This window comes from Theropithecus gelada, chromosome 6 (assembly GCF_003255815.1).
Source record: "Theropithecus gelada isolate Dixy chromosome 6, Tgel_1.0, whole genome shotgun sequence".
Classification (NCBI taxonomy): domain Eukaryota; kingdom Metazoa; phylum Chordata; class Mammalia; order Primates; family Cercopithecidae; genus Theropithecus; species Theropithecus gelada.
The window spans coordinates 168,387,257-168,401,906 of NC_037673.1; the positions used below are offsets into that span (position 1 = coordinate 168,387,257).

At 39.9% G+C, this 14,650-nt stretch overlaps 1 protein-coding gene across 2 annotated transcripts in view; it reads right to left on the bottom strand.

Moving 5' to 3' along the window:
- Positions 1–2,079: 2,079 nt before the first annotated feature.
- UBTD2 (ubiquitin domain containing 2) overlaps positions 2,080–14,650 on the bottom strand; it is a 70,929-nt gene continuing 58,358 nt past the window's right edge. For both annotated transcript variants that reach the window (XM_025389191.1, XM_025389190.1), the window contains exon 3: positions 2,080–4,629. In XM_025389191.1, the coding sequence (XP_025244976.1) occupies positions 4,232–4,629 (398 nt within the window). In that variant the 3' untranslated portion in view covers positions 2,080–4,231. The remainder of the gene's footprint in view (positions 4,630–14,650) is intronic.

Below are 14,650 nucleotides of genomic sequence, written 5' to 3' on the forward strand. Positions count from 1 at the left end.
CACCTTCACAGCCTACAGAACCAGGAGGATCAGAGGAGCCACAAGAGGCCCAAACAGACATCACAGAAGATTGGCTACAGCAAGGGAGGTTATCAGCTTCATTCTTTCCTCTCCATAAGTAAAAACACTAAATTACAGTATTTGAGAGTTGGAGGTGGACACAATGTATATCTGCTAATTTGTCCAATTAATAAGACCATTAAAACACTATAGTGTCTTAAAAACTTGTCATAAAATAAGGATTTTTTTCACATTAATGGGGAAAAGATAGATAAAAGTTATTCAGTAAGTATTATCCAGAAAAGTGACATAGCTATTTGAAAAAATACACGTGGATTGCTACCCTACTTCTTTCACCAAAATAAATTTCACGTAACAATGAAACCAAAAAGGAAACACACGAGAAATATTTTTTAACCTTGGATTGGGGAAACATTTTTATAACCTCAGATTGGGGAAGATCTTTTGAGGTTAAGAAAACCCTGAAGCTGTAAAATAAGAGACTGACAGATCTGACCATGAAAAACTTAAAATTTGCACACGGTAAATTCCACACAAACAAAAGACATGGCAACACATGATAGAAAAGAACTAATTTCCTGAATATAGAATGGGTACTCATAAGTCTTGAGAGTCAAGACCAAAATGCAATAGGAGTATGGGCAAACAGAACATTCACAGAAAAAAAAAAAAAAACGAAAAAAAAAGTGGCCTTAAAATATCGTAAAATGTGAAACTTCACTCATAAGGAAAATACAAAGCAAAACCACAGGACAAAGTTCTTAGCCAATTGTCAAAGATCAGAAAGGTGGTCAGGGTGCAGAAAAATTAGAGCAGTCATACTGCTGTAGTATAAGGATTAACTGGTAAAATCGCTTTGGAGGACAAGTCACATAAATCTATAGAATGCGATTCCTACACCTATGTATACAGAGACAAAGATCTTACCTATGACAAAGGAAACTCACTGCAGCACGGTTCGTAGTAGCAAAAAAATTGGAACAGCAAAGCCTACCAGAATAGACACTGATGTAACTATGGTATGCCCAGACCATGGAGTACCACTGCACCTATTAAGAGGAATTATGCAGCTCTAGATCTGTGTATGCTGAATGATCTCTGAGGTTTACCATTTTAGAAAAAAAACAGAGTGCAGAATAGTATATGTATTTACAGGAAAAAACGAGGTGGAGTGAATATAGCCATATACACTAGAAGAGTGGTTCTCGAGTGCGCCTCCCAGATCAGCAGCAGCAGCAGCACAACCCGGGAACTTTTAAGCATGCAAGTTATAGGACAACACCCAGATCTACTGACTCAGAACGTCTGAGGGAAGTGTCAAGCAACCTGTTTTAATAAGCTTCCACGTGATTCTGGATGCATGCTCAAGTTTAAAGATACCAGAAAATGGTCAAAGTTGTTACCTCTGGGGAGGAGAAACAAGAGCGACAGGAGTGAAAGACTCTTTTCACCTTGATATATCTGGACTCTTTTTCCATGGGTGTGTATTGCCTACTTCATAAAACTATGAAGTATCACCTACTTTCCATGAAATGTACCCGGGCTGGAGTGAAATGGCATGATCATGGGTCACTGCAGCCTTGACATCTCAGCTCAAGCGATCCTCCCAACTCCGCCTCCAAAATAGCTGGGACTACAGGCGTGCTCTGTCACGCCTGGCCAATTTTTAAATTTTTAGTAGAGATGGGGTCTCCTCTACGTTGCCCAGGCTGGGTCTTGAACTCCTGAGCCCAAGCAGTCCTCGCGTCTTAGCGTCCCAAAGTGCTGGGATTACAGGCATTAGCCACGGCACCCGGCCAGCATGATTCTTATAAAACAAAAAGAAAAACACAACAACCTATTTTAGACCAAGATCGTAGAAGATGAAGCACATTTATAAATGACCATGTATGACTTGGCATAGCAGAGCCTAAGTTTGGTGATAATTAACCTGTTATTTATTGAGCAAAGGTTTTAAAAAGGAGGAAAACCTTCATAATTCTCACTTAGAATGAGGCAATTACCCTTATATAGAGAGTAAAAACAATTAGAAACCAATTATAAAGGCAAAGACAAAGAGAAAAATTGAACCTTTTTTTTTTCTTTTAAAAAAAAGCACATAAACCCTACGTACTAAAATTATACACATCAAGTACTGGTCCAATCTTATAGCAATCTATTTACAATTAAACAGCACCATGGTTTTCCCATCTAGGTTAGTTAAACATGCCCAGAGAATTGTTATTCAAAGTATATGTTCCTTTAAAATAAAATAAACTCTTAAAAAAGAGAGCTCAAATCCTCAACAAAGACCTTTTACCAATCGATATCATAAATATTGATGACATCACCAAATTTGCTTAAGAAAAAATAGTTTTAAACACTTTTTCTTTTCCAGTTGACAAACTTGGAGAAGTGCTGCTATTCGATGTGGCACACAAATGAACAAAAACTTTGATGACAGGAGCAATACACTGAATTACCCTAATATCTCCACTTCTAAACACACAAAAAATTCTCCTTTGGGATTAATGCTGTGGTCTTTGCTTGAATTTAGATTCAATCATCAGCAAATTTAAATTAGATATAGCCACAATCTTTAAAATGATTACATAAAAATAAGGAAGTAGTTAAAGCTCTCAGAAACATGATGTTACAATTACAGATTTAATCAGGCTATAGGAAATTCAATACCATTTAAACATTACATTTAAACTAATTAGCAGTTTCATTTTGTCATTAAAATTAATAATGTACTTCACATCCAAGTAGGTGTGGAGGGCTGACATTTTCCGACTGAGAACAGCGTTAAGTGCCTTCTTGCCTGTACTTTTCCATCTCATGGATTCTCAGGGGCACAGTGGTCACGTTAGCCCCCCTTCTCACTTATTGAACCAACTTTTAAAAGGCTCCAAATTAAACCTAACTCTTGGCAGCTTTACTCCAGTCATAGTAGAGAAGATCAGGTTATCTCCCTGGATTTTTCAGTCCCCTAATCTATTGCAAAAGACTCTTAATTTGCTTCTTTGCTACAAAAGATGAGGGAGGAAAATTGTCATCTACCATGACTAGAGGTAACAGTGAACTGGAAAGCACTAAGGTATAAAGCAATGTTTCATTATTTGGTCTCACTGCTAATGTTTATGTGACACCAGTAAACTTTTCACACTTAGAAATTTTGAGTTGAAATTTCCCCTAAAAGATTGAAAATAGGCACAGTTCTCCCAGGCACAGATAGAATAGGCTTTCCTTACACCCCTCCATGCAAAGTGGAGGAGATCATTTACTTTATTAACTTGTAGTGGGAACAGCTATACTTGATTCTGGTGTTTCCTGGCCCAGGAACCATGCATTTGGGGGTTATACTTAGCTATGAAAAGTTCCAAGCAGAATAGATAGATCAATGAAGGTACTATATAGCAGTGAACTTCTAAGCCTGGATATAAAAACGGCTTCATTATATAGACCTTTCAAAATACTTATGCAGCAAGATGACAGCAACCTTTCAACTGAGTATCGTTGAAAATCAGAGACCTGACTGTATTGACGAAATTATTGCCTAGTGTTCCAGAAAGGTGCCTGCCACTAATGTGCTGGAAGGCACCAAACTTTAGTGTGAATGTAAATAAGGAGCTCGACATGTGGGATGAGGAAGCAACACTAAAGCACAATTTGCCAGTCTCTTTTCATTTATGGCTAAATATTAATTGAGCTAAGAATAAAAAACCAGAACAGAAGCAACCTCAAATACTGCTCTTTTCAGTTTCCATTAACAAAAAAAAAAAAAAAAAAAAGAAAACTTAAGTTTTATATCCATTATTTATGGTTTCTGGAAATTATATAATTTGATATATTTTTCTAAAAAAATTCTGTATTCAAAAAGGTGCTTGGTGCTGTCCTTCATGGATGCAATGTTTCATTTACAGTCCAAGTCACTGAAATACAGCCATTACATAGTTGTTGAGTGTTTTAAAATAAATGGTTATCTATTTCTTAACTGCCTTTCAAATTAGAAATTGTAATTACATGAGTCTCAAAGCCTGGCTCTTTGTGTTTTATTATTTTTGTTAGTCTCCATCACAGATGGAATTTTTCACTGGTAATTCCTCAGAACTAAATCCATTCATAGGGAATTTAGAGCAGTGAAATAAATTTCACGCCGTAGAGTAGGAAATGACAACAACAATAAAAAGGAGCAGACGGATGTGGGAGCCAGCCGACAGGGCTCAGTTCAGTTCTCCACTGGTGTTGGGTTCTGCACAGGTTGGCTCACTATAACCTGTACAACATAGTCCTTTGGGATCTTCAGCTCTTCAAACTTCATTTTGTCAGTGAGAGGTCTGCCAGAAAAGAACCACCGCTGACTACCTGGTTCCACTCCCTCTGCTGCATGCAACCGTCTCTTCATGTGGAATACTGTGTCTGTGCTGCGAACCACAAGCTTGAGGTCTTTGCCTGTGGAAAGGCGCAAACGAAGCTGACATTCATATCCAGAATTGGGTGGTGGCTCAGGAATATCCAGAGTCTCTATGTCGCTCTTTTCCTCTATCATGTTGATTGGTGGTGCCAAGCAATACACTGGAAGCTGATATCTGTTCCCCAGTTCATCATAGCACTCTGTAAGTGCACCTTCAGAAAGAGAAGATATGAATAAGAACTTAAAACTTAATGAATACATTTTTGTTTATACCTCACAAAACGCTTAAGCTTCTCTTGCTAGCATGGCACTGTAGAGAAAAAAACATAAAACAATGCCAATCACTGTCAGCTGATCATCAATGATGATTATCAAATCCTATGCCCAATTATTTGAGTGTTTCATTTTATATTAACCAGAATGCTGATCCTTACCCCACACTCTTCTAAGTCATTTCATATCCATTTCACAATTTCATTAAAACAGAAGTGAAAGCACATACAACTCGAACGTACTACTAATATTATTAATGTTTACACAAGACTTAGATAACATTTAAATTACATTAGGATATCTTTTACAGAAATGAATCCGCTACCTTAAACAAGCAAGCAAATAAAAAAAAAAAAGGATTTCTAAGCTTAACTCACCACAAGTGTTCCACAGCAGTTTTCTTTTATTTTTTCTTTTTATTTAGACGGAGTCTCGCTCTGTTGCCCAGACTGGAGTGCAGTGGCGCCATCTTGGCTCACTGCAACCTCTGCCTCCTGGGTTCCAGCGATTCTCCTGCCTCAGCCTTCCAAGTAGCTGGGATTACAGGTGCCCGCTACCACACCTGGCTAATTTTTTGTATTTTCAGTATAGATGGAGTTTCACCATGTTGGCCAGGCTGGTCTCGAACTCCTGACCTCAGGTGATCCACCCACCTCAGTCTCCCCAAGTGCTAGGATTATAGGAGTGAGCCACCATTCCCGGCCCTAGAGCAGTTTTCTTAGTGCCTGGACTTCTTTTTTTCTTTTTGAGACAGAGTCTCGCTCTGTTGGCCAGGCTGGTGTGTAGGGATGTGATCTCGGTTCACTGCAACCTCCATTTCCCAGGTTCAAGCAATTCTCCTGCCTTAGACTACTGAGTAGCTGGGATTACAGGCACACACCACCACGCCTGGGTAATTTTTGTATTTTTGGGAGAGACGGGGTCTCACCATGTTGGCCAGGCAGTCTCAAAACTCCTGACCTCAAATGATCCACCTGTCTCAGCGGCCCAAAGTGTTGAGATTACAGGCGTGAGTCACCATGCCCAGCCCAGTGCCTGGACTTCCTAAATTGAAGCACTTGGCAAGAAGTCCTTAGTCCAGAGAGATCACAAATTAGAGATGATAGCTTTAGCAGCTGCCACAGATTCACTGCTTATCTATGAGTCTCATTAGTAAAATTACCACAGAAATGACTGAGGTGTTTTATTTAATCCCAATTAGTCTATCTAGTACAGAGAAGCTATGGATTAAAAAGGAAAAACAAAAGGGCTATGACATAACGAGCTAGCTCAGGGAAGGGAAAAAGCACTCATGGTTTAAAAAAAATGTATTAATGGTTAATTTCCTTACAAATCATATGTTGCCCAGGCTGGACTCAAAACTCCTGGGCTCAAGCAATCCTCCTGCCTCCACCTCCTGAGTAGCTGAGACTAGGTGTGTAAACTACATTATAGTTACCAGGACTTCCTTGGGGGAACTTGAAAGCATAACTTTTTTTTTTTTGAGATGGAGTTTCGCTCTTGTTGCCCAGGCTGGAGTGCAATGGCGTGATCTCGACTCACCACAACACCCGCCTCCCGGGTTCAAGCGATTCTCCTGCCTCAGCCTCCCGAGTGGCTGGGATTACAGGCATGCGCCACCATGCCCGGCTAATTTTGTATTTTTAGTAGAGATGGGTTTTCTCCATGTTGGTAGGCTGGTCTTGAACTCCTGACCTAGGTGATCTGCTCACTTTGACCTCCCAAAGTGCCAGGATTACAGGCATGAGCCACCGGGCCCGGCCAAAAGCATAACTTAATGAACGTTTTAAGGTTATACATAACATATCCTTTCCTCAAACTAGAATATGATATCAGCTTATTATCAATTTGGATAAAAAAACTGAAATGTCTACCAGATCCAGAACACTGAGAAATGGTTATCAATGAACAAATGAGTTAATGAACTGATATCTGTGTTTAATGTCAATAGGATGAAAATATAAAGAATGAAATGAAATATGTGAAATGAGTCTGGAATGGTCACCAACCCACCACAGGTTCAATCTGGTCTGCCTTCTCAGTTACATAAGATGTGCTGGGGTGATAGCTTCGTTGGAAAGCAGAACACACACGAATCTTCCCTCTTCTGTGTTTAGCCTCTATGTATTCACTAATACCATTGTAGAAATGGACCTACTTCAAGCACCGTTGTGATCACTAGCAGTCCCTATACCAGTAACTTCACACTGCCCTTTTCCCTTCTGCCCTTCATCCCAGTGAGTCAGGGTTTAGTTTTCAAATCTCTAGAAGGCAAGAGAGAAAAACTCCATGAAGAGTTAAAGCTGGCTGGTGTATCTTCTTAATCATGCTCTGCCAGCGCTCAATCCGTAACGCTGGAAGTAAGCTATTTAGACAATTACAGAAGCTCCCATATTTCAGTATTTTTAGAAATGGTAATTTGTTTTTTATTTAATATGGAATTTTCTAGTTTATTTATTCTTTCTGGCACTTCTTTCTACAAAATTATAATCTGAGTTGTAAATATGCTCTAGTTTTACATTAAACTAAAAATCACACTTCCTGTTTCTAGTCTGGCATGCAAAAAACGTAGAAGTCACCACTCCATCCTAACAAGTAAAAGGCTGAGCAAACTGAAAAATCAACAGATATTCTTAGATCTGTGGGAGAAGTAAGGTCACAGGGCAAACCACTGCCCCCAAAATAGGAGAGGCAGGCAGGCTAATACAGACAATCACCATTTACCAGAGCAGACGTCCAGGAGCTGAAATCTCTGCGGAAGCAGTGCAGGGTAGGGAAACCTCAAATGTAACTAAGTGAATTGCTAAAGGCTCAGTGTGGGCAAGTCTTAGAGAGAAAACTCCATGGGGACTTGGTGAAGGGTGTCTGGGGAGAGTGATACCTTCCTGAGTTTTTTTTTTTGTTTTTTTTTTGTATTTTTTTTTTTTTGAGATGGAGTTTTTTTGCTCTGTCGCCCAGGCTGGAGTGCAGTGGCCGGATCTCAGCTCACTGCAAGCTCCGCCTCCTGGGTTCACGCTATTCTCCTGCCTCAGCCTCCCGAGTAGCTGGGACTACAGGCGCCCGCCACCTCGCCAGGCTAATTTTTTGTATTTTTTTTTAGTAGAGACGGGGTTTCACCGTGTTAGCCAGCATGGTCTCGATCTCCTGACCTCGTGATCCGCCCATCTCGGCCTCCCAAAGTGCTGGGATTACAGGCTTGAGCCACCGTGCCCGGCCCCTTCCTGAGTTTTACCTTCTGGACCTCTACAACTTCCTCGTAGTGACAGTCAGAATAATTCCCTGGGTTGGAGGAGGGTGCAAAAGGAACCATTTTTAAATATGCCGGAGCGTTCTGCCCTCAGAAGAAACTAACTAGAGTCTATCCTGCTGGGGTTTTATCGAGCCTAACTAATTTGGGAGAAGAGAAATACCCAGCTCTAGCCCCTTCTAACCATCTTGTCCCACCTAAGGTAGAGACTATGACTGAACAGCACTGGTCAAGTCATAGTCTTTTTGTGAGGCAGAGGCTCACAAAAAGACTAAAACCTCCACATTACTGAAGGCCCATTTCACACAGCTCCCATATATTATATCCACCTTTCCCAAAAAATTACAAGATGTACCAAAAGGCAAAAAACCAGTTTTTTAGAGCAAGCACAAAACTAGACTCAGATATGGCAGAGGTGTTAGAATGATCAGACTGGGAATTTAAAACATGATTAATATGCTAATGGCTCTAATGGATGAAGCAGACAGCATATAAGAACAAATGGGAATGTAATAAGAGATGAAAATCCTAAAAAAGAACCAAAAGAAATGCTAGAGAACAAAACCACTGTAACAGAAATAAAGAACGCCTTTGATGGGCTTACTGGTAACTGAACATGAATGAGGAAGGAATATCTGAGTTTGACGATATCTCAGTAAAAATCTCTAAAACTGAAAAGCAAAGACAAAAAAGACCAAAAAACCTTGGGAGGTCCAGGTGGGGGTATCACCTCAGGTCAGGAGTTTGAGACCAGCCTGGCCAACATAGCAAAACTACGTCTCTACTAAAAGTACAAAAATTAGCCGAGCGTGGTGGCGGGCGCCTGCTACTCGGGAGGCGGAGGCAAGAGGAACTGCTTGAACCTGGGAGGCAGAGGTTGCAGTGAGCCGAGATTGAGCCACTGCATTCCAGCCTGGGCGACAAGAGCGAGACTGTCTCAAAAACAAAAACAAAACAAACAACAACAAAAAAAACGCAAAAAACCCCACGAAATCCAAAAACAAAAAACCCCACCACAAAACAGAGTATCCAGAAACTGTGGGACAAACCAAACTGTAACATACACATAATGGGAATAGCAGAGAAGAACAAGAGAAACAGGAAAAATATCTGAAATAATTATGACTGAGAATTTTCCAGAGTTAATATCAGAAAAACTACACACATCTAGGCATATCATTTTCAAACTTCAGGAAATCAAAGATTAAAAAAAAAAACAAAACCAAAACCAAAACCAAAAAAACCTCCTGGTCAAACATAGTGATTCATGCCTGTAACTCCAGCACTTTTGAGAGGCCAAGGCAGGAGGGTAGCCTGAGCCCAGGAGTTTGAGGCCAGCTTGGGCAACATAGGGAAACCCAATCTCTACCAAAAACAAAAAGCCAGAGGGGAAAAAAACAGTTTACCCACAGAGGAGCAAAGAGAATAATTAAATGGCTGGGCGCGGTGGCTCATGCCTGTAATCCAGCACTTTGGGAGGCTTTGATGGGCAGATAGTTTGAGATAGCCTGAGCTCAGGAGTTCAAAATCACCCTGAGCAACATAGTGAAACCCTGTCTCTACAAAAAATACAAAAATTAGTTGGGTGTGGTGGTGTGTCCCTATAGTTCCAGCTACTCTGGATGCTGTGGTGAGGGGATCGCTTGAGCCTGGGAGGTCTAGGGTGCAGTGACCCGAGATTGTGTCACTGCACTCCAGCCTTGGCAACAGAAACAGACCTTGCCTCAAAACAAAAACAAAAACAAAAACAAAACAAAACACACACACACCAAAAACAGAATTACATATCCAACTTCAACTTCTCAGAAACGATGCAAATATACAGTGAAGTGAAATATCTAAAGCATAGAAAAACCCACCAACCTACCATTCTGTATGCTGTGAAATTATCCTTCAAAACTGAAGGAGAGGCTAGGCGTGGTGGCTCATGCCTATAATCCCAGCACTTTGGGAGGCCGAGGCGGGTGGATCACCCGAGGTCAGGAGTTTGAGACCAGCCTGGCCAACATGGTGAAACCCTGTATCTAGTAAAAATACAAAAAAAATTAGCCGGGCCTGGTGGTGGGTGATTATAATCCCAGCTACTCGGGAGGCTGAGGCAGGAGAATTGCTCAAACCCGGGAGGCGGAGGTTGTAGTGAGCCGAGATTGCGCCATTGCACGCCAGCCTGGGGGACAAGCGCAAGACTCCATTTTAAAAACAAAAAAACAAACAAACAAAAAAACTAAAAAAAAAAAAACAAAAAAACACTGAAGGAGAAATAATGACTTTCTCAGATAGACAAAAATTGAGTGAATGTGTTACTCACAGACCTGCCTTGCAAGAAATATTATCAGATCTACAGATAGAAAGCAAAAGCACTGGAGAAGAAATAAGTGAAGGTAAAATAAGAACCTTTAAAAACATTTTTTTTTCTTATTTATTTTTAGAGACAGGGTCTTGCTGTCACCTAGACTATAACACACTGGTGTGATCATAGCTTACTGCAGCCTTGAACTCCTTGGCTCAAGGCTATCCTCCTGCCTTAGTCTCATGAGTAGCTGGAACTACAGGTATACTCCACCAAGCCCAGGTAATTTTTGTATTTTTTTGTAGGGGCAGGGTTTTGCCATGTTCATGTTGTCCAGGCTGGTCTCAAACTCCTGGGTGCAAACAATCCACTTACCTCGCTTCCTGGATTTACAGGCATGAGCCACCATGCCTGGCCCAAGAAGAAATAATAATGTTTAATGTGTATGCACCTAACAGCACAGCATCAAAGTATGTGAGGCAGAAAACTGACAGAACTACAAAGAGAAAGAGATGAATCCACTATTATAGTTGAAGCCTTCAACACCCCCCAATCAGAAATGAACAGATCTAACAAGCAGAAAATCAGAAATGACATACTTGAATGCAACAATACCATCAATCAATTTAATGTAATGAATATGTTTAAAGTACTTCATCCAACAACAGCAAAATACACATTTTTCTCTCAAGTTCACATGGAACATTCACCGAGACAGACCACATTCTGAAACATAAAACATACCATAACAAAATGAAATCATACAATGTCTGCTTACACCATAATGGAAATAAACTAGAAATCAATACCAGAAAGGTAGCTGAAAATCCATAATACATGGATATTAAACAATACATTTCTAAATAACACATGGTGTCAAAGAAGAAATCAAGATAAATTAAAATATATTTTAATTAAAGGAAAACAACTTATAATTTCAGGATGCAGCAAAAGCAGTGATCACTGGGAAATTTATAATGCCTGTATTAGAGAAGAAGAAATATCTAAAATCAAACAGTAAGTTTCCACCTTGGGAAACTAAGAGGATTGCCTGCCCCGGGGAGTTTGAGGCTGCAGTGAGCTGTGATCTCACTCCAGCCTGGGCAACAGAGTGAGACCTTGTCACAAAAAAGAAAAAAAAAAAAAAATCAACAAAACCAAAAGCTGATTAAAAGGTTTTATTGACCAAAAGGTCAATAAAATTGGTAAACCTCTTACCCAGGTTAATCAAGAAAAAAAGAGGACACAAATTACTGAAATGAAAGAGAAGACATCACTACAGATCCCACAATGTTGAAAGGATAATAAAGGAATATTATGAACAACTCTATGCCTACACATTTGATAACCTACATAAAATGGACCCATTCCTTGAAAGACATGATCTGCCAAAACTCATACAAAACAGACAATCTGAATAGGCCTACATCTATTAAAGAAATTGAATCAATAATTAATAACTTTCCAAAACAGAAAAGCACCAATTCCAGATGGATTCACTGGTAAATTCTATCAAACATTTAAGAAACAAATTATAACAATTCTCTACAATCTTTCTCATCAGACAGAAAAGGGAATACAGCATTCCTCCCTTTACTCACAGTTTGGCTTTCTGCAGTTTCAATTTCTCTTGGTCAACTGTGGTCCAAAAATATTAAATCGAAAAATCCAGAATCACACAATTCATAAATTTTAAATTGTTTAATTTTCTGAGTAGCATGATAAAATCTCTTGCCATCCTGCTCCCTCTGGCCTGGGACATGAATCAACCTTTTGTCTAGAGTATCCATGCGGTATACACCACCTGCCCATTCATCACTTAGTAACCATCTTGGTTATCAGATCAACAGTTGCATTATCGCAGTGCTTATGTTAAAATTACTCTTATTTTAATAATGGCCCTAAAACACAAGAGTAGTGGTCCTGGCAATTTAGATATGCCAAAGAGAAGCCATAAAGTACTTCTTTTTAAATGAAAATGTGGAGGTTCTCAAATAAAGAAAAACATCTGAATGTTGATATTGCTAAGATCTAAGATAAGAACAAATTTATCTGTGAAGTTGTAAATAAGGAAAAAAATTCATGCTAGTCTTGCTGTGGCACTTCAAACCGCAATAGTTAAAACACAGTGAATGACAAGTAATTAGTTCAGATGAAAAAGGCATTACATTTGTGGGTGGAAGACAAGAAAAGAATTATGTTTCAATTGACAGCATTTAGGTTCAGTACTATCCACAGTTTCAAGCAGCCACTGGGGGTTCTGGAACATTCCAAGACCATATCCCCCCACAGATAATGGGGGGCCACTGTACTTCCTAACTAATTCTATGAGGCCAACATTACCCTAATACCAAAACCAACATTACAAGCAAAGAAAACTACAGACCAATATCCTTCATGAACACAGACTGAAAAACCCTCAACAAAATATTAACGAATCAAATTCAACACTGTATAAATAATTATACACCATGACCAAGTAGGCTTTAGTCTCAAGTATTCAAGACTGGTTCAACATTTGAAAATCAATTAATTAATATAATCCATAATATCAATAGGCTAAAGAAGAAAAATCACATGATCACATCAATAGATGCTGAAAAAGCATATAACAAAACCCAACACTCATTATCAGTACTAGGAATAGAAGGGAACTTCCTCAACTTGATAAAGAATATCTACAAAAACGCTATAGCTGGCCAGGCACGGTGGTTCATGCCTGTAATCCCAGCACTTTGGGTGGCTGAGGTGGGCAGATCACCTAAGGTAGGGAGTTCAAGACCAGACTGGCCAACATGGAGACACCCCATCTCTACTAAAAATACAAAATTAGCCGAGCGTGGTGGCACATGCATGTAATCCCAGCTATTCAGGAGGCCGAGGCAGGAGAATCGCTTGAACCTGGGATGTGGAGGCTGTGGTGAGCCAAGATTGTACCACTGCACTCCAGCCTGGGCAAGAAGAGCAAAACTCCATTTAAAAAAAAAAAAAAAAAAAAAGGCTCACGCCTGCAACCCCAGCACTTTGGGAGCCAAGGTGGGCGGATCATGAGGTCAGAGGATCGAGACCATCCTGGCTAACACGGTGAAACCCCATCTCTACTAAAAAATACAAAAAAAATTAGCCAGGCATGGTGGTAGGTGCCCGTAGTCCCAACTACTTGGGAGGCTGAGGCAGGAGAATGGCATGAACCCAGCAGGCGGAGCTTGCAGGGAGCTGAGATAGAGCCACTGCACCTCAGCCTGGGCGACAAAGTGAGACTCCGTTTAAAAAACAAAAACAAAAACAACAAAAACCTTATAGCTAAGACATACTTAATGGTGAGAAACTCAAAGCTTTCCTACTAAGACTGGGAAAAAGACAAGGATGTCCCCTCTCATCACCACTTTTTAACACTGTACTGGAAGTCCTAGCTAATGCAATAAAACAAGGCAAGACAAGAAAAGGTATAAAACTGCCTTTGTTTGCAAATGATATACTGTCTAGGTAAAAAATATGAAGAATCAACATAAAAGCTACTGGACCTAATAAGCAATTATAGCAAGGTTGCAAGATACAAAGTTAATATACAAAAGTCAACTGCTCCCCTATACATCAGCAATGAGCAAGTAGAATCTGAAATTTAAAACACAATTTACATTAGCACCTCAAAAAGAAAACAGGTATAAGTCTAACAAAGTATGTATAAGAAATGAAACAATGACAAAAAAAAAAACCTTGATAAAATAATTACTAAATAGAGAGAGCGTACATGTTCATAGACAGGAAGGCTTAATACTGTCAAGACGTCAGTTCTTCCCAGCTTAGTCTATAGATTTGATGCAAATCCCAATCAAAATCCCAGGAGGTTGGGCACAATGGTTCATGCCTGCAATCCCAGTGCTTAGGGAGGCTATGGTGGTAGGATGGCTTGAGGCTAAGAGTTTAAAACCAGCCTGGGTAACAGAGCAAGGCGCCATCTCTACGAAAGAAATAAAAAATTAGCCAGGCATGGTGGTGTCTGCCCATAGTCCCAGCTACTTGGAAGACTGAGGAAGGATTTGCTTGAGCCCAGAAGTTTGAGGCTGCAGTGAGCTATGTCTGGGCCACCATACTCCAGCCTTGGTGACAGAGTAAGACCCTATCTATAAATAAATAATAAAATAAATAAGTGAGCTAGTGAGTCATGAAAACACATGGCAAAAACTTAAATGCATATTAGTTAAGTGAAAGGCAAAACCACAAAGACAATGAAAAAGTTCAATGGTTGCCATGGGGTTAGGAGGGAGAGAGGGATGAATAGGTAGAACACAGAGGATTTTTCAGGACAGTGAAACAATTCTGGATGATACTATTAATGATGGATACACGTCAATATAAAGTTGTCCAAACCCACAGAATGTACAACACCAAGAGTGAACCCTACCAGCACTTTGGGAGGCCG